General features: G+C 43.6%; 1 protein-coding gene across 1 annotated transcript in view; it reads left to right on the forward strand.

The window, feature by feature from the left end:
* Positions 1–517: 517 nt before the first annotated feature.
* ANAPC1 (anaphase promoting complex subunit 1) overlaps positions 518–19807 on the forward strand; it is a 78548-nt gene continuing 59258 nt past the window's right edge. Inside the window, 9 exon segments of the mRNA XM_030558219.1 lie at positions 518–631; positions 3716–3952; positions 7236–7397; positions 7589–7640; positions 8743–8846; positions 10104–10186; positions 14842–14915; positions 18082–18227; positions 19201–19421. Of these exon segments, the coding sequence (XP_030414079.1) occupies positions 3740–3952; positions 7236–7397; positions 7589–7640; positions 8743–8846; positions 10104–10186; positions 14842–14915; positions 18082–18227; positions 19201–19421 (1055 nt within the window). The 5' untranslated portion in view covers positions 518–631; positions 3716–3739.

A 19807-nucleotide genomic window follows, 5' to 3' on the forward strand; every position in this document is an offset into this window, starting at 1 on the left:
ACCCCAGCATCTGCCAGGTCCCTGCTGCCATGGTGACACCACCAGAATTCTAACCCCAACATCTGCCAGGTCCCTGCTGCCATGGTGACAGCAGAATCCCCGCTCCCATGGTGACACCACCAGAATTCTAACCCCAGCATCTGCCAGGTCCCTGCTGCCATGGTGACAGCAGAATTCCCGCTGCCATGGTGACACCACCAGAATTGTACCCCCCTCTCCCCACACAGGTCCCTGCTGCCATGGTGACAGCAGAATTCCCGCTGCCATGGTGACACCACCAGAATTGTACCCCCCTCTCCCCGCGCAGGTCCCTGCTGCCATGGTGACAGCAGAATTCCCGCTGCCATGGTGACACCAAAGGATTCTACCCCCCGCCCTCCGGCCAGTTCCTTGCTGCCATGGTGACAGCAGCATCCCCGCTGCCATGGTAACAGCACCAGCTCAGTTCTACCCCCGCCCCCCGCGCCGCGAGACAGGCCGTCGGTCCGTCCGAGCGCCGCGGGGGGTGATGGGAGTTCCAAAATGGCCGCGCCCGTGTGAGGAGTTGCTGAGAGTCGCGCTGCCGGAGACACCCGGGGAAGAGCCACAGGAGCCGGACTCGCCGCCGACCGCCCTTTCCCGTGTCACGCAGGTTCGTGCCCCCCCGCCGCCAGGACGGGACAGACACGCCGACCCCCCGCCCCCACTGTTGACTCATATGTAGCGCTCCTGTGCGTCTGCCCATCCCCCCCGAGAGCACATCCCGCCAAGCCACCCCCGGAGACTGCACCTCTCCAGTGCATCTCCCCCACCCATAGGCTCCAGGACTGGAAGGGACCTCGAGAGGTCATCGAGTCCAGTCCCCTGCCCTCATGGCAGGACCAAATACTGTCTAGACCATCCCTGATAGACATTTATCTAACCTACTCTGAAATATCTCCAGAGATGGAGATTCCACAACTTCCCTAGGCAATCTATTCCAGTGTTTAACTACCCTGACAGTTAGGAACTTTTTCCTAATGTCCAACCTAAATCTCCCTTGCTGCAGTTTAAGCCCATTGCTTCTGTTCTATCATTGGAGGCTAAGGTGAACAAGTTTTCTCCCTCCTCCTGATGACACCCTTTTAGATACCTGAAAACTGCTATCATGTCCCCTCTCAGTCTTCTCTTTTCCAAACTAAACAAACCCAATTCCTTCAGCCTTCCTTCATAGGTCACGTTCTCAAGACCTTTAATCATTCTTGTTGCTCTTCTCTGGACCCTCTCCAATTTCTCCACATCTTTCTTGAAATGCGGTGCCCAGAACTGGACACAATACTCCAGTTGAGGCCTAACCAGCGCAGAGTAGAGCGGAAGAATAACTTCTCGTGTCTTGTTTACAACACACCTGTTAATGCATCCCAGAATCACGTTTGCTTTTTTTGCAACAGTATCACACTGTTGACTCATATTAAGCTTGTGGTCCACTATGACCCCTAGATCTCTTTCTGCCATACTCCTTCCTAGACAGTCTCTTCCCATTCTGTATGTGTGAAACTGCTTGTTCCTTCCTAAGTGGAGCACTTTGCATTTATCTTTATTGAACTTCATCCTGTTTACCTGAGACCATTTCTCCAATTTGTCCAGATCATTTTGAATTTTGACCCTGTCCTCCAAAGCAGTTGCAATCCCTCCCAGTTTGGTATCGTCCGCAAACTTAATAAGCGTACTTTCTATGCAAAAATCTAAGTTGTTGATGAAGATATTGAACAGAGCCAGTCGCAAAACAGACCCCTGCGGAACCCCATTGGTTATACCTTTGCAGCAGGATTGGGAGCCATTAATAACTACTCTCTGAGTACGGTTATCCAGCCAGTTATGCACCCACCTTATAGTAGCCCCCTCTAAATTGTATTTGCCTAGTTTATAGATAAGGATATCATGCAAGACTGTATCAAATGCCTTACTAAAGTCTAGGTATACCACATCCACCGCTTCTCCCTTATCCACAAGACTCGTTATCCTATCAAAGAAAGCTATCAGATTGGTTTGACACAATATGTTCTTTACAAATCCATGCTGGCTATTCCCTATCACCTTACCACCTTCCAAGTGTTTGCAGATGATTTCTTTAATTACTTGCTCCATTATCTTCCCTGGCACAGAAGTTAAACTAACTAGTCTGTAGTTTCCTGGGTTGTTTTTATTTCCCTTTTTATGGATGGGCACTATATTTGCCCTTTTCCAGTCTTCTGGAATCTCTCCCGTCTCCCATGACTTTCCAAAGATAATAGCTAGAGGCTCAGATACCTCCTCTATTAACTCCTTGAGTATTCTAGGATGCATTTCATCAGGCCCTGGTGACTTGCAGGCATCTAACTTTTCTAAGTGATTTTTAACTTGCTCTTTTTTATTTTATCTTCTAAACCTAGCCCCTTCCCATAAGCATTCACTATGTTGGAGAGAGAGTCCATCCCCCAGTCCGCCCCACACAACAGTGCATCTTCCCCATCCCTCCCACACTCACACGGTGCCTGCTTCTCCCCAGAGACTCACACATCTCGGAAGTCAGGAATTGCCAATTGATAAGGGAAGTAAAGGGATACAAGGAGAACTCTACTGCCAGCAGATTAAGAACAATACAAAAGGTTTTAAAAAATATATTAGTGACAGGAAGAATTTTGACGCTGGTATTTGTCTATTATTGAATGAAAATGGTAGAATTATCCATAATAATGTGAAAAAGACAGAAGTGGGGGAAAAAACAGACTATATTTTTCACTCTTTTTATTCCACTAGTATCTCAGAACGATGTTACACAGAAGCTACTAAAGTTAGGCATTTTGTAATCTGCAGGTCCAGATAACTTGCGTCCAATAATTTAAAAAGAGATGGCCGAGGAACTTGCTGAACCATTAATGTTGATTTTTCAATAAGTCTTGCAGCACTGGGGAATTTCCAGAGTGTTGAAAGAGACCTAATGCTGTGCCAATTTTTAAAAAGTGTAAACGGATTGAGCCATGTAATTATAGTCCTGTCAGCTTTACATCCATCCTGTGCAAGATAACGGAACAGCTGATACGGGACTCAATTAACATAGAATTAAAGGAGGGTAATTAATGCAAATCAATGGGGGATTTGGAAAGCAGATTCTGTCAACATCCAATCTTGACTCATGGTCATGATTGGAGAATCTTAATATTTAGGGCTTGTCTTCACTTAAAATGCTGCAGGACTTCAGTGAAGATGCTACCTATGCCTACCCCTCTGCATAGGTACTCCACTTCCCCAAGAGGTGGTAGCTTTCTCCCGTTGACCGAGCTTTGTCTACACCAGGGGGTTGGTCAGTTCACTGTTCTTCAGCGGTGTGGATTTGTCACATTCTCAGCCATATAGTTCTGCTGACCTAATTTCCTAGTGTAGACCAGGCCTTAGAAAAGTAGCAAGCACTAGAATTAAAACCAGCTGAAATAATTTTGTTTTCCTTCTCTTGTCCTCACCCCTTAATATTAGTAGACTGAGTTTTTTCATTACAAAGGCAATGCAAGTTAAAATAGAAGTAACTGAAACATAACCTATTAGAATTACACACTACCAGCAATAAAAGACTTTGAACCATTATTGTTATTTATTTGTTTTTAATAAAAATTAACTTTTGTATAGAAAAGTTTGATTGCAATATGTAATAAGGTAAGTTGCATACTTTACAGCTTAGATATGACCATTGAAACAGACCAGTGTTCTGTTTTTGTTTCAGAAATAATGTTGATATTTGGAACCCATGTCGAACAACTATGAAGAGAGGGTAACGATGATAGCAGCAGGGGATTTGCAGGAGTTTGTTCCTTTTGGCCGTGACCACTGCAAGCACCACCCTAATGCCCTAAACCTTCAACTTCGGCAGCTGCAGCCAGCCTCTGAATTATGGTCTTCTGATGGAGCAGCTGGCTTGGTGGGATCCCTTCAGGAGGTTACAATCCATGAAAAACAGAAGGTAAAATTGTGTGTCCTGATTCAGCGTTTGTTTTAGTCATTAAGCCAGACGCTTGCATATTTGAAAAAGAGCTGCGGTGAAATGTCTTCAGTAAACTATGTGCACAATATGTCCTGAAATAAGGCAATGCTAGACTTATGCAATCCTCTGCAAGAGAAACATGGACTAGTGGCTTGTATTCTTCAAGCAGATTATGATTTAGAAAGAGAGTGAGAGAGAGCACACTTTAATGCACAATTTCCCATTCTGTGGGTATAAAAAGGTATTGACGTTTTGACTTGCTATTATATGCCCTATGTCAGCAAAATGCTTAAATGCCTGGCTAACTATAAGCATGTGTGTAGTCCCATTGCAGTATTGCTAGCCTTGAGATCAAGAATCGTGAGTTAGACCCCAAAAATCATGGATTGGCCAAAAAAATTTAAAAAAAAACCCCCTCAGTGCCGCATCTGCCCATCTCCTCCTGAGGCTCCTCACCCAGGCCTGGTGAGGGGTCCCTGTTCAGCCTTCCAGTCTGGGGAGGAGCATCTTTAAGGGCTCTTCACCCCACCCGACCTCTAGGCCGGGTGTTGCAGGGAGGAGCAGAGGAGCCTTCCTTGTTTGTCACAGGAGGCAGAGCTGCATGAGCTGATGGGCTTTTTCTGCTCCCTCATGCCCTCCTGTGAAAATGGCTTCAGGTTGCTGGGGAGAGGTGAGGAGAGAACTCTTCAATCAGAAGCTCTGGTAATTGTGCCCCAGGGTGTGGGGAAGGCAGCCAGTCAGAGGGGTGTCCCCCTCCCTCTCCCCATGGGCTCTAAATCTCTAATTCACATGAGGACTGGAGCATCTCATATCATTGCCAGACTGGTTCCAGCGCCAGCTCAAATCCTGTCATAGCAAAAAACAAAAAAAAACCCACCATGAGTTGGCCAAACTGCCATTGACTTCTATGAGCTTCCACAAACTAACTGGTGCCATAACTACACTTGCACTGTGAGTGGAAGCATTAAAGGGAAATCTGTACACACAAAGTGTACCACTTTAGCTGTGCTAGTATAGGCCATCTCCTTGTTAAACATATGTTGAGATGGTTTAACTTTTTAAAATTAGATTTTTTGCAGTTTAAAGAAAGCAAAGCTTTTGCCAGTGAAAAGCTGGCCAGATATTGCCTGGGTGCTGAAGAGAAGCATTGTCATTATTTTTTTTTTTAAACTCTTGGAGGTCTGTAATGAACCAGCCAAGACAATATCCAGAACAGATCCCGAAAGTATAGGAGAATGTGTAATGTCTATTCTGATGAATAGAGATGTACATGCACGTGTCTGTATACATCAGGGTAACGGTATACCCCGGTACATTGACTACTTAGGTATAAGGTTGAAAGGGCTCTCAGTACTCTTTAACCTCAGAAACATAGTGGCATAACTGCGTGTTGTTTTTCTTGTTAGGGGAAACACTGTGAGGTTGTTGTAAAACAGTAACAGGCGCAGAGCAATTGTGGGGCTGGAACTCGTCATCAGTCTCTGCAGATAAGTCAAAGAGCAAATGAGCATGGAGTGAAGGCTACCCTCTCATTCATAGGTTGCTTTCTCCAGGACTGGATTGGGATGAGTTGGGAAGGGAAGTCTGCGCTACAGTTGTTCATGCTGCATGTACTTGGGGAATAAACAGAAAATTGTAGCTTGTGGGGCTATCAGTCAGACACCTTTTAGATTGTGTGGGAACAAACTTTCGTAAAATCTGAGGCCAGCAGAAATGTTTCCTTGATGTGTGTTTTTCAAATTTCTGTGAAAAAACAGTAGTTTTTAAATAAACAAACATCCCCTGTATTGTTTGCAAGCCAAACTCTACACAAATGAGAAGAACCTGAACACAAAACTGATTTTTGTCCAAGCTGAGATATGCAAAACTAAACAGTATAAATAGTGGAAAAACAAATAGACTGAATCATCCAAGGTATTATAGTAGTGCTAGGTAAAGAAATTAAGTAGCAATTTTAAAGTTATCACTTTGAATATCTAGGCCTAGGCTTTTTATCTAACAACTGTGCATGTGTGTATGGGTCCATGACCTGTGTGCATACCTGCCTGAAAATTTGAAGCTTGGTTTATTTTTAAAATAAGTGAATCTAAGAACTGGAAGAGGCCCTCTAACCTAGCTCCAAATGTTGGCTTTTTTCCTCTACTCGCTTAAACTCCAGTTTTTTTTGACTACTATAAGAAAAGATTTTTGGGAGCCAGTAGAATGCAGAATGGGTTTCAGCTTCCTTATGCAGTAGAACTCCTATTTTATGAACTAATTGGGAATTAAGTATCAGAGGGGTAGCCGTGTTAGTCTGGATCTGTAAAAAGCGACAAAGAGTTGTGTGTCACCTTATAGACTAACAGACGTATTGGAGCATAAGTTTTCGTGGATGAATATCCACTTCGTCAGATGCAGGCGGGTATTCACCCACGAAAGCTTATGCTCCAGTATGTTTGTTAGTCTATAAGATGCCACAGGACTCTTTGTCACCTAATTGGGAATTGAGTTCCTAAAATTGAACATCTCAAAATTGCAGTAGGTGCGGTGCATAAGTTGCAGTATGGTGCACTGCATTTCTTTCTTCTTGTCTTTCAAACCACTGCAAAGCAATTTCCAGTGCATTGAAGGCACCAGGATGTGAAGGGATGCCAACCTATTCTTCATCAACATCACTTTCATTATGTGATTTCTCCCTTACTCCCATACACACACACATCAGGAAAAATTGTTTGTGTGACAGGTTTGTGATATGATTGATGTTCTGCTGTGATCAGGATTCAGGCAAATGCACTGAGGACTACAGACTTCGCTCCTGCTCACTTAAGAAGAAGGGGGGGGGGGGAAGGCCATACAAAGACAGCCCAAGCACACCATGAACAAAGCAGGAAAATTGAGTGGGTTTCCTGACACAAGGCAGCAGAAGGTTCCTGATGTGTCTTCTTGGTTGGATTTTCTGTTGGTACGGAGCAAGGATAGTAGACACAGCGCTTCCTGATAAGCAGAAGGTTGTCTGTGTTCTCCGTCTGGCACACTATATATGATCTTGTATCCGATTGTGAGTTCAGATTTTTCTGTGTGTATGGAATATTTTTTTTAAAACAGGGAAAACTAGAAGTTGAAACAAAAATCAGATCTCCTCTGCCATGTCGCCTCAGATTTCGGTTTGATTCATTTATAAAACATAAAGTTATGCCACACTTTCAGATCACACTAGTTGTGAGTCTGTCAGCCTGCCATTGAGAGGAAGTTGTGACTTTTTTTTAATCCTCTTGGTTTTCAGGAAAGTTGGCTTTTAAGGAGAGGTGTCAGTGATGTTGGGGAAGAAGTGGAATATGATGAAGAACTGTATGTGGCTGGCAATATGGTCATTTGGAGCAAAGGAAGTAAAAGCCAAGCATCTGCTGTTTATAAGGCTTTCACTGTTGACAGCCCTGTTCTGCAGGTACGAACTCGGAAATTATAGCCATTGAATGGCTGCATATTAGCTAATCAATACTAGTTAACTGAAACGTGGCTTAAAACCTCTCTTGGAGCAGGGGGATATTCCGTTACAAAATACAGTTAAAAAAGAGAATTTGGTATTAGTACCAGCTTGTCTTTCATAAGTTACTGCATATTATTTTTGGTTTTTAGGCTTTATGGTGTGATTTCACTGTACCACAGGAAAAATCTGAGAAAGTCAACAGTAAGTTTCATTCATATTTTACTTTACTGCCAAACTACTATTTTATCTGAGATTAATTTTCTTGACTTGGGAAGTGGTGTAGTAATTGAGATGGGATATATGGGCCAAAGGCGTTAACATAACGCAGTCACTGTCCAGCACGTAACAGTGGTAAACAAGGTCTGAGGTTTGATATGGAGACTTCAGGCTGCTTGACACCATGGCAAACACACCTTTAACATTCTTTTATTAAAGACACAGAAAAGAGGGAAAATCAGTTAAAGCATTTTAAATGTGAAGCATTAAATAAGGCTTTCATTGTGCCAGCGTCCCTTTTTAGCTTTCCCTTTGGCTGTAGCCAGGTTTTAGAAGGAAAAGCCCCGTTGTCTGACAGTCTCTTAGACGGTATCAGAGATGGTTATAACTGTTATCCCAATAGGCATTTGGGAGTCAGCTGGAGCTGGTAGAGGTGACAATGTCATCTGGGTCCCTCTCTCGCTGGCTCGTTCTGGTCAGGTGACCAGTCAGGATCAGGATGATGAAGGCCTGGGGTTCCAGAAAATCGTAGGGGGTGGCAGCTGTGATGGTGTACCTCACTCCAGTAGCCTCTATCTGTTCTTTCTATCTGTCCTTCTTTTCGTTTTTGTTTTTTTCATACTTCCCCACAAAATTTCTTTCACTTAAGGACCCAGAAGGGAGTGATGGGTGGAATAGTCCATCCTCATCATTTTGTTCACCAATTAAACCTAATATCTGATATACCAGTTTTGACACATTAACGTCTGGCTGCACATCTCCTGTTTTTAAAAAGCATCATTTCAGCACAGTCCTTGAATCATATTGATTTGGCCTTTCTGTTTAGACTAATTCAGTTATTCTGTCTCTCTCCTTACTTTTTTCCGTTAATATTTATTGTTATAGGTTATTGTAATGTCTTATGAACTGTTACATACTTTTTAGAGTTACACTCTCAATTTGGGTAAATTTGTAGGCCCGGTTGTCACAACAGAAACTAACCAACCATTTTAGAATTGCACAGCTAATAACAAAAGTCCCTACTTTGTGTACAGAGAAACTTCATGGCAGGACTAAAAATTATTTTTGTGTTCTTACCCAATTTCAGATGGTGATGAAGTAGTAGAAAAATGTATCTGCATATTGCAGAGCTCCTGCATAAATGTTCATAGCGTAGAAGGAAAGGATTACATTGCTTCCTTACCTTTTCAGGTAAGTATTTTTTTTTAAACACTCTCATTTATTTTAATGTGCATGTTGTTGTAGTTGTTGTTCCTCATTTGTCTTTTGGTGTGGATGGTGCTTGAAATGTAGCTATAATCTGGTAATCCTTGGTGTGAATTTTTAATAATTGTACTAACAAGTGAGGGTGTGACAAAGCAGAAGTGGGTATGGCTTAGTGCAGGGATTGGCAACCTTTGGCATGTGGCTCACCAGGATAAGCACCCTGGTGGGCTGGACCGGTTTGTTTACCTGCCGCGTCTGCAGGTTTGTCTTATTGCGGCTCCCACTGCCCACGGTTCACCGCTCCAGGCCAATGAGGGCTGCGGGAAGCGGCGTAGGCCAAGGGATGTGTTGGCTGCCACTTCCCATCGCCCCCGTTGGCCTGGAGTGGCGACCAGCGTCCAGTGGAAGCTGTGATCGACCGAACCTGGAGGTGCAGCAGGTAAACAAACCAGCTCGGCCCACTAGGGTGCTTACCCTGGTTGGCTGCATGCCAGAGGTTGCCGATCCCTGACGTAGTGGATCAGGACTGAGACTCGGAAGACTTTGTTCTATTCTGTGTTCTAACCTGAAAAATAAAGAAGAGCCAGAGATTCTGAAGCACACTATGAACATTGTTATTGCCGGTTTATTTTACATGGAAGATACTCGGATACTACAATTCATGGATTCTAGGACTGGAGAGGACCTCAAGAGGTCATCGAGTCCAGTCCCCTGCCCTCATGGCAGGACCACTGTCTAGACCATCCCTGTTAGACATTTATCTAACCTACTCTTAAATATCTCCAGAGATGGAGATTCCACAACCTCCCTAGGCAATTTATTCCAGTGTTTAACCACCCTGACAGTTAGGAACTTTTTCCTAATATCCAACATAAATGATGGGTCACAGTACAAAACCTTTAGATAGATAGATGCCAAAACTTTCTCATAGGTCAGAAAACATGGCTTCTTTTTGCATATTTCTCTTGAGAAGCTGTCAGTCTAACACTAATCAAATGACCTGTTCTCTTGTTCTTGGTATGTTTTCACATTTGTATATTGGTTGTGTTCAGAAATAGGATGTGGTAGAGCACAGATACATTGTCATCCTATTTTGAGAAGGTGTTTTGTGTTACATGTATAACATTGTATTCTGCCCTAAACAATACTTAAATGTTTTGGTTTTACCATAACTGGATGCTCAAGTGCAGGAGCATTTAAATTTGAGCCATTCAGTTTTTAAAATATTTCTAACTCTTGTAGGTAGCAAATGTCTGGCCAACAAAATATGGCCTGTTGTTTGAACGCAGCAGCACTTCACATGAAGTCCCTCTGAGTCCACCCAGGTATGTAGCGAGAGCAGTTACTGAGTGTCTTTGTTGTGTTGTGGAATAAGTTGTCTAATCTAAAGCAGTGAGATGAAATTTTAACTGTCCTTTTAGTACAAGTGTCGCTCTCTACTGAAGTGGTGATGAAACGCATCAGGACATTGGGATGTGTTAAATTATGTTCCCATTCCATGCACAAGTAAGATTTAGAGTGTAAACGTGGGAAGAGTAAAGACATTCTCGGCTACAGTGCCCACACTGGTCTGAACACTGCCATCAAGCTCCTTTGCACATCTCAAACATGGTATTAGACATTCAGCTTCTGGAGGCAATGTCCCTCCTGCGTGATTCTCTTACACCAGCTGGAGACTCTGCTTTGCTCTTGGTCCCCTGGTGCAAGACCCTCCTTAGTGACATGTCAGCATGACATGCATCCGACGAAATGGGTATTCACCCACGAAAGCTTATGCTCTGATACGTCTGTTAGTCTATAAGGTGCCACAGGACTCTTTGCTGCTATGTCAGTGTGGGCTCCATTATGAAATTAAAGCCTGTGTTGTAATGCACATACCCTCAAGGGAAGAGTTGAGGTGTATTTGGCAATGGAAAGGTGTCTGGCCTGTGTGTGGAGAGAGAGCAGCCAGCAGGAGCGTAGAGTTATGGTGGTTTTGTTGAGGTAAGGTTGAGCACTTCTTGCCTCTTTATATTTAAATCTCCACTTTAATTGTGCATTAAAAATATTGGTGTATAAAGTAGGTGTTAAATTGTAAATGAATTATTTCATACACCTTGTGTCTGCAAGGAAAACTCCCACAGATAACTTGCTGCATGGTTTGGTTAGGTGGCTAGGGCTGCACTGCTGTGTATCTGGTTACATGTTAAGGCTTGGGGGACGGGGGAATAAAAATGTTGGTAAAACTGTTTTGTACAACGCCAGTCACTGTAGCACTGTTAAGCAAATGCAGGTGAAGGTGTTAGGGCTGTCTTGGGTTACATTCTGCATGTACAGCAGTGTGCAGGGTGCAGACAATGGACACACAGCTAGCATGGGTATAAATAGCATGTAGATGGTAGGGCACTGCTTAGACGAGTAGAGTACAGACATGCCAGAACCACAGGGTATATGCCCTCCGTGGCTCTCTGCACACCCAAGCAGTGCCTCCTGTGTCTACACAGCGACTTTTAGCCGTCTAGTGTCCTGCTGCCTCCCCCAGCAGGAGCCTTACACTGTACTTCTGGGTTTAGCTGCACGCCTCAGGGAGTGTGGATGCAGCTGGCCCTTCACTGCAGCATGTAGCTACGTGTACCCTGCATGGCATGGGACGTGTCAGCACAGTCTTACGTTTATGTATCTTGGATACATCTCCCTGGCAACTCTCCATTCCAAGTTGTGCACCATTTCTGGGCTCTCACCACTGCTTAGGCCTCTGCACCAGATTTATTAGGACATTTGACAGTACAGGAGGTCGGGTTTAAGCATCTAAAAGGGGTCAGGACTTTTGGGGAGTTGGTCAGAAGGGCCTGGAAGCTGGGTGGAATATCAAGAATTTGAAGGGAGAGGCTTGTAGAGACTGGGGTTGATCCTGAGGCCTGACAAAGGTCAGAGCCTCTTTTCGCATAGCTTCAGAGGGAGGCAGAGTAATATTCTACCAGACCTTATTACTACGGGGTTCTGGGATCTTTTGCCCTGGGGCTGGAGTCAGAATAATGGTGGTGGGTTGGGAAATACAGTCAGGGATAGACAAAGAAAGAGCGGCTGGCTCCTTCCCTAACTCCAAGACACTGGGGATCAGCTTGAGAACCTCTTCTCTGACCTCAGTGTGTGCTTTCCTTCTTCAACACAGCCAGGGATGGATTAGGATTCTGCCCTCAGTCAATAGGCGTAAAGCAGGGTGGATAATTATCAGAGATTAAAAAAAAAAGATTTTAAAATTTTAATTAAATACATTTTTCATTTTAAAAATAAACCTATTTAAAACTAAGTTTTAAATTGACACACTGTGTTCAGGCCTAGGCTTACTACATACAGTCTATTAAAGTCATTTGCATTCAATTAAAAATCCATATTCAGGTACTGTAGTGCATGTTTGCTGCTGAAGTTTAAAAGAAAGTCAAAACCACTGAACTGGTGGAAGTCACTGGCTAAGCAGCTAGAACCAGAGTTTGTTGAAGTGCTAAACCGCTTTTGACAGTAGTTGCCTCTGCAGGTGCAGAGAAAATATTTTCTGCATTTCACTTTGTTCAACTAGTTCATTCAAAGTTGAGAAACCAATTAGGAGTTTAAAAAAAAAACCAAGGAAGCTTGTTTTCCTTTTCCCATCTCTGAATACAAATGAGAGAGTGAGATCGTCTAGTTCTAAAATCTTGAAAAACATGGTGACCAGAACAATCAATTCAATTCACTAACTACAAATAATGCTACTTTTGTTTGAAGAACCAGTTAGTTTTAAATGCAAAACATGTTTGGATGGTAAGAAAACAAGTTGGTATCCAGTACTTTTAGGGTAGGTTTATTTAACAAAAATAATTGTAAAATGCAATTTTTGTGACATTTTAATTGAATTCCGATTTCCATCCAAATGCAGCTTGATTCAAATCATGAATAAAAAAATTAATTTTCTTGTAAAGAAGCGTGATGGAGAGGCACTTATCTCAAGTGCCTCCTAATGGCCAGGTGTGGTACTAAGATCTTTCCCACAGCTATATGTCCCTTGTAGGTTGCTGATTTCACTAGGCAGGTCTTCAGTGTTTCAGCCCTCTGGCCAAGTCACACAGTCAAATGGATGAACCCCTTCTGGGGTAACAAAGGTCCAACAAGGACTCTTGGTGTGCCCTTGTTAGAGTCTTCAGCCTTGTCTCTGGGGCCTTTAAATCCTGCTCTTCACTTAGGCTTTCCAACAGGGCCTTGTCCTCTTCTCAGGGCTTAGGCCACTTTCCCAGTGGCCGGTGGGGTAACCTGGGCTGCCCATTGCTCCAGGTCCAAACCCAGGGACCCCATAAACACCATACACATAGTTTTGCCTTTAATTAGTTCCTGCTATTCCCTAGGCCTTCTCCTATGTAGCCCTCTTCTCTTCACCTTTACCTCAGGGCAGAACTTCTCAGATCCTTTTCCTCCTCACTGGATGGCAATGCCACGTGGTTCTCTCTCCAGCTCCTCTGACCAGCAAGGAGCACCCTTCCTCGCTCCTCTAGTCCCAGCCAGGAACTGACCTGTTCAGGTCCAGCAGCTCCTTTTATCTGATCCTTTTATCGAATTGTACCTACCTTCGCTGCCCCTTTTGTGGGGTGGAGTGGGGTGAGGTACCACGGGTCCTCCAGCAGGGGGCCTTGCGGGGCCATGTGCACCCTGTCACAATAAGAAGCATGTTCACCATTTCCCAACACAGTAAAAAAAGTAAAAATTAAGACTCTGAGTAAATGTATGTTTAGCTGTATAATTGCTTAAATAAATGTATCATCCTGCTTAGCAAAAATACCAAATGTCCTGTAACGGCTATAATTGTAGTTGCCAATCAACATATTTTACCAGTCAATGAGAATTAACCTTTTCTTTAGGAAAAATAAGTTCAAATGCAAAGCAGGCTTTAAATACATTATTTAAATCAGTGTTTCCTGCACGCCAGTTTAGATCGTGATTGACATTGATGATTTAAGTTGGTACATGCTAGCATAAAGCCAGGATGTGGCGTTGGTTGGATTTAGGGAGAGGCTTGTGTAGCTGCCTTGGAACTATGTGCATCCATCCCAGGGTATGTGGTTCTTATTTTTTAGCCATGCTGAGATACCACAGTGAGAAGTGTGCTCTGAATAGCTAGGGAGTGACCCGTTATTTAGCAGTCTGCATTTCAGAAGTTTTACATTAAGAACTTCCACTTTTTTCAGACTTGTGAAAGTCATGTGTTCTCCATAAGGACTACATCTCTAATCCAGTTTGAACATACAAAACTGAGCTGCTTTTTGGTTACTGGCTGTCAAAGTCCATGAGAACAGAAAAATGGTTTCTCTGATCCTATTGATGTTTTTCAGAAAACTTCTCCAGTTGCATGTGCTAATTGTAAGAGGAGTCTTTCAGGTGAAAAAGCTCAAAAGTAGAGTTTAGAACGTCACTTCTGAGCATGCACACCAGCACTTGGAGCCTAGTCCTACCTTACGCTGTGGAGTAACAAGGCAATCATACACACAATGTTTCAGCTTTCCAATGAGATCTCAAACTGACATTCAAATTAGTGGTGGTCAGTCGAGATCTCTTGGCTCTTCAGTCTTTGTGTGCTGCCACGTTTTTATCTGGTAACTCTATGTCTGTTTAAATTTCCCTTGCAATTTCAGTTGCATTCCTCGTTTCCTATTCTGAACTGTTAAGCATTGCTCTGTGCTGTGAAATAGCTTTATCCTTTCAGTAGTGGGGGAAGTGTTCCAAGTTTATGTAGTAATATCAGTGTAAGTTTTCTCCCCTGCTCTGAGATAAAGTGTGCTAGAGAAACAAAGCTTGGGTTTTTTTATTGATGTGTTAGATGAGCCACACAAACTATTCTTAATGGAACATATATGTCACTTGTTTATTTTTGAGGAGTTGACTGTTAAAATTGCAGTGGGTGTTTGTGATCCATCTGTTAGATTTTACAGCTTGTTAATGCTTGATTTTTAAATATATTTTTCCATTTCCTTTCCAGAGAACCTTTGCCCACTATGTTCAGTATGCTACATCCTTTAGATGAGATAACACCTCTTGTCTGTAAGTCTGGAGGTAGGTTGTCTTTTTAATAAAAAAAAAAAATGAAAATCCATTAATAGAAATGAGTCATTCAGCAGCAATGTTATTGAATACAGCATTGAAAGTTTACCTTCCCCGTTTTATAGTCTGTATATTACAATCTAATGAATTATCAAATATCTCTTTTAAGAATTTAGAAATGGATTATTTTAGCTGCTTATCTGTTGTTAGGATTTCATGTATGCAGTGTTGTTGTAGCCATGTAATTAAATTAATTTATATTAAGTTAATTAAATTGGGATTTCATGTCACTGAGGACCTGTCAATATGAATACTTAGTTCGTGGAAGCTGTGGTGTAAATCTACAATGCTCTCGTCTGCCAGGTGCTAACTGTCTGCATGCACCCTGCTGCTGTGCAGTAAAAGATTCCATGTGTGCATTGGTGTAGATTTACAACCTGGCTTGCTGCACAGTGTGCATGCATATGTGTAGATCAGCAGCTCTCACCCTTTCCAGATTACTGTCCCCCTTTCCAGAGTCTGATCTGTCTTGCGTATCCCCAAGTTTCACCTCACTTAAAAACTACTTGCTTACAAAATCAGACATAAAAATACAAAAAATTATTACTGAAAATTGCTGACTTCCTCATTTTTATCATATAATTATAAAATCAATTGGAATATAAATATTGTACTTACATTTCAGGGTATAGTATCTAGAGCAGTATAAACAAGTCAGAGTCTGTATGAAATTTCAGTTTTTACTGACTTTGCTAGTGCTTTTTGTGTAGCCTGTTGTAAAATTATCTAGATAAGTTGATGTACTCCCAAGGGTATATGTACCCTTGGTTGAGAACCACTGTTGTAGACAAACCCCGTAATTGGTATTGTAGCTTTAGGATATTTAAGGTATCTAAAAAGACCTCTTTGAATGGCTGGCCACGGAGGAGGGATTCTACAAAGGAAAGAGAGAGTGGCTATGTTGCTTGGTTACATTTGAAACCTTGCTGTCATTGAGCTGTGGTTTTTGACCAGCATGTTACTGGGTCTGGAGTCATGATATTCACATTGCAGCTGACTCCCCACACTAAATTACATTCCTCTTGAAATTGTAGCAGAGTTGTAGCTGTAGTTAAGATTGAGTGTTGCTTGCTGTTCAAAGATTGATTATTCTAAGTGCTCTAAAATCCACATGCTTACTTGGATCGCCTTGAAATCCCCAAGTCCTCTTGGGGGTGTGGAGTGGGGTTAGTGGTCTAAATTTGGGGTGATTTGAGCATCCATGGGGCCATCTTAATGACAGAGTTCCCTGGGCACAGTGTAAATTGGGGCCTCTACCATATTACAGTAGGAAATAAATAGGAATTCTTGCCTTAAAAAACACAACATAGTGGTAATAGAAAAAGTTTTACATATATTCAGCTGCTTTAAAAACATCACTGTCTGGATTTGTGGGCAGCAGAGTCATGAACATCTGAAAATTCAGTTTCCTGAAGCACATGGGGTTCAACCTGTCAAAGACTGGATAATCTTATCTTTAAACACATCACTGCTGGGGATCCCTGTCTGCAGGGGACTCTGGGCAGGTGCCCAGTTTTTCCGTGCCTTAGACGTCCCTGAGCAGCCATGCACTGTGAGCTTGGGCCTTCCCTGGGCAGCTTTCCAGGAATGTGCGTTGTGCATGCTTTGCCTGCGTTCTGTAGAGGCTCCTTTTGGAAGTTTTGCCCTCTGACCTAAATTTCTGGTTTAAATGTGATTATTTTAAAGTGCTCTGAAATCCGCGTGCAGGCTTTGATTATACACTAGTGGTATTATTAGCGGGAAGATGGAACACTAGTAAGTGGTTAGGATGATGTGTTCATCCTGAACATGGAACTGAGGGTGATCAAAAGCAAAGAAGTCATAGGGCTGCTTGGTCAGAGGGTGCCTTGCATGAGCTGCTCTTAATGTTTCCAGAGTTTTTTTGGTGCAGAGCTAGAGAATATAGGGCATTGTAGCAGTGAGGAGAAATATGGATGTGTATGTGTGTGTGTGTGGGAGTAGAAGGGGAATTTGGGGATGGAAGAGTGAATGAGTAAAAGGAGAGAGGTGTGGGGTTGCAGCGAAAGTGGGGGCATGGATTGTTGGTAGGGAGGGGTAAAGGGTTGAGGTCAGGCCAGGAGGGGGTTGTGAGAGTCGGGAATATGGGAGGTTGGTGGTAGGGAGAATGGGGAGAAATGTGGGGCAGGGGGCGCCTGTTATCCCAACATTCAACTCCCATTTGAAGTTGCAGCCCCAGCCTATTCCCTCTTCTCTATTCCAGGCTGGACAGTGAGGGAGTAGGAGGAGATGCCTCCCATTCACTTGGTAACAGCTAGGGGGCAGAGCAATCTGTGTCCCCCGCCAAGGGAAGGGGTCAGGGAAGGGATGAGCCAGTAGCGAAACCCCAACACTGGTGAGGGCCAGGAACCCCATGCAGGTATAGTGATGTGCTTTTTAGCTGTAGAGCTCAAAGCAGTCTACAAAGGAAGTCAGCATCATTATCCCTGTTTTACAGAAGGGGAAACTGAGGAAGAGAGAGGGGACATGTCCAAGGTCACCCAGCAAACCATTGACATAGCTGGGAATAGATGGATAGATTCCAAGGCCAGAAGGGACCATTGTTGTCATCATCTGGTCTAACCTCCTGTATAACTCAGGCCAGAGAACTGCCCCAGAGCAATTGCTAGAGCAGAGCTTTTAGAAAAACATCCAATCTTGATTTTAAAATTCAGTGTTGGAGAATGCACCAATGCCCACGGTAAAGCTGTTCCAAAGGCTAATTGTTACACTTACAAAGTTATGTCTTATTTCCAATCTAAATTTGTCTAGCTTCAACTTCCAGCCTTTGGATTGTGTTAGATTGTGTTCCCGGCTAGATAGAACCCAGGTCTCCTGAGTCCTAGGCCAGTGCCTTAGCCATTAGGTAATGCTGCCTCTTATTTACACTACTTTGAAATGACTTGGATGCAACAAACTGTCGCCTTTTCCCTTGAGTCTGAATGCTTAGCTATATACTCTTAACTGCCAAACACTCCCAGAGAGGGGATCTGTATGGGAAGAACCAAAGTTGCAACAGAAATGGGACATGAAATGGTAGCTTTGTGTAATTAATAACACTATTACAGAAACTGTCCTTCTGATTTAGATGGGGTTAACCTGAGCGCTACTTCTCTAGCAGGTGTGTTTGGCTCAGCTAGAGTACAGTATGTTGCTGATTACACACTGCGCATTGTGTTCCTCAATGAGGAGCCTTCCATTGTGATGACCTATGACACCGTTCAGAGTTTGCATGCAGTCTGGGCCCTTCGTAGAGTAAAACCAGAGGTAAGAAATAATTGCTGACTTAAAGATGGAAGGTGTATGTATGCGTGCATGTGTGTCTGAGATAGAGAAAACGCGTAATATTTACAATCCAGTCCATATAATGGATAGATCAAAACAATGGAACTTCCGAGAAGCCGTTCCTCTTTCAATTATCTCTCCATTCCAGATTTAAGGATGCTGGGTTTCCCAAACACTCGTTGATGTTTAAATGCCTTAAGCAATGGTGGCTGTTTCTGGGGGTGAGTGGGGTGTCTGGGTGGGCATAGATATATCTGCCACATAAATGATGGATGAGAAATGATGTTTGTCATCATGCCCCTTTGGCTGTAGTCCTGGCAATCTGCTGACTAAAGATCTGCCAAATCTCAAAGCAACAAACAACTGGCTGCCATTAAGAGCCAGGTGGAAAACTTGTGGGAAAGAGACAAACAACTAATGAAGGGAGTCAGGGAGTGCTGACCCCCACCCTTCCTTCCTTCACTCCCACTTGCTTCTCTCCAGGCCATGAGCAGGAGTTCCAGGAGGTTACCCCATGGCCCTTCTGCTGCTTCCAGTGTGGGTCTAGTGGCCCTGTTGCACTTTTCCTGCCTTCTTTTTTGAAAAGCCAACATAGGGAGAATCTACTTAGCCTTGCTGCTTGCTGTCTTCCTCCCCCTGCTCCATGCAGGAGTCCTAAGGGAAAAGCAGATGCTCTCCCCTCCATTCTGTGGGGCTACTGCATGAGAGCTACCTCACTTAGGGCTTGATTGAAGTGACTGTGTCCCTGGAGAACAATAGTATCTTCAGAATCTGCTGCAGTGTTACTAACTAGACCCCAGGGTTCAGAAGTCTAGCAGCAAATGAGTCTGAGTGTGTGACATCTAACTTGAGTTGTGCTGATGAAGTAAACAGCTGGTCAGTGACCCCAGGGCACTTGGGCTGCTATGACCCACTCATGTTCCTTGTGACGTATGGCTTCTTTTGTCTCTTCCAGGAGCAGAGCACAGTCCTAAAGTTCTCTGAGCAAGTGGGGACGCCGCAACACGTGGCCACCAGCAGCTCTTTGACTGCCCACCTCAGGAGTCTCTCCAAAGGAGATTCACCCATGGCTTCCCCTTTCCAGAATTATTCCTCTCTTCACAGCCAGAGTAGGTCGGTGTCGTCGCCCAGCGTGCACTCCCGCTCGCCTTCCATATCCAACATGGCAGCTCTTAGGTGGGTGCTAAATAAATTGTGTGTTACTTAATCGCATAAAAGATGAGCACATCTGATGCAGGGTTAGCAATAGACTCTATACAACATCTAAAACGGGACCTATCTTATAACTTACTTGACCTCCGTTATCATAGTGTCCTAGTGCCTCTCAGTCTTCAGTATATTTTTTCTCACAGTGTCCTTGTGAGATAGGGCAGTGCTGGGGGACTGGGGCAGAGAGAGACCAAGTGACTTGTCCCAGGTCAGAAAGATAATCTGTGGTGTAGCTGGGAACAGAGTGCAGGTCTCCTGAGTCCCAGTGCCACTGAGCTATCCACCCTCTCACCTGGGCTGCCTCAGCGTGTGTATTGACATTCATATGCAGGGCAGTACTAAGGCAGGGGAGA

Source organism: Gopherus evgoodei, chromosome 3 (assembly GCF_007399415.2).
Source record: "Gopherus evgoodei ecotype Sinaloan lineage chromosome 3, rGopEvg1_v1.p, whole genome shotgun sequence".
Lineage (NCBI taxonomy): Eukaryota > Metazoa > Chordata > Testudines > Testudinidae > Gopherus > Gopherus evgoodei.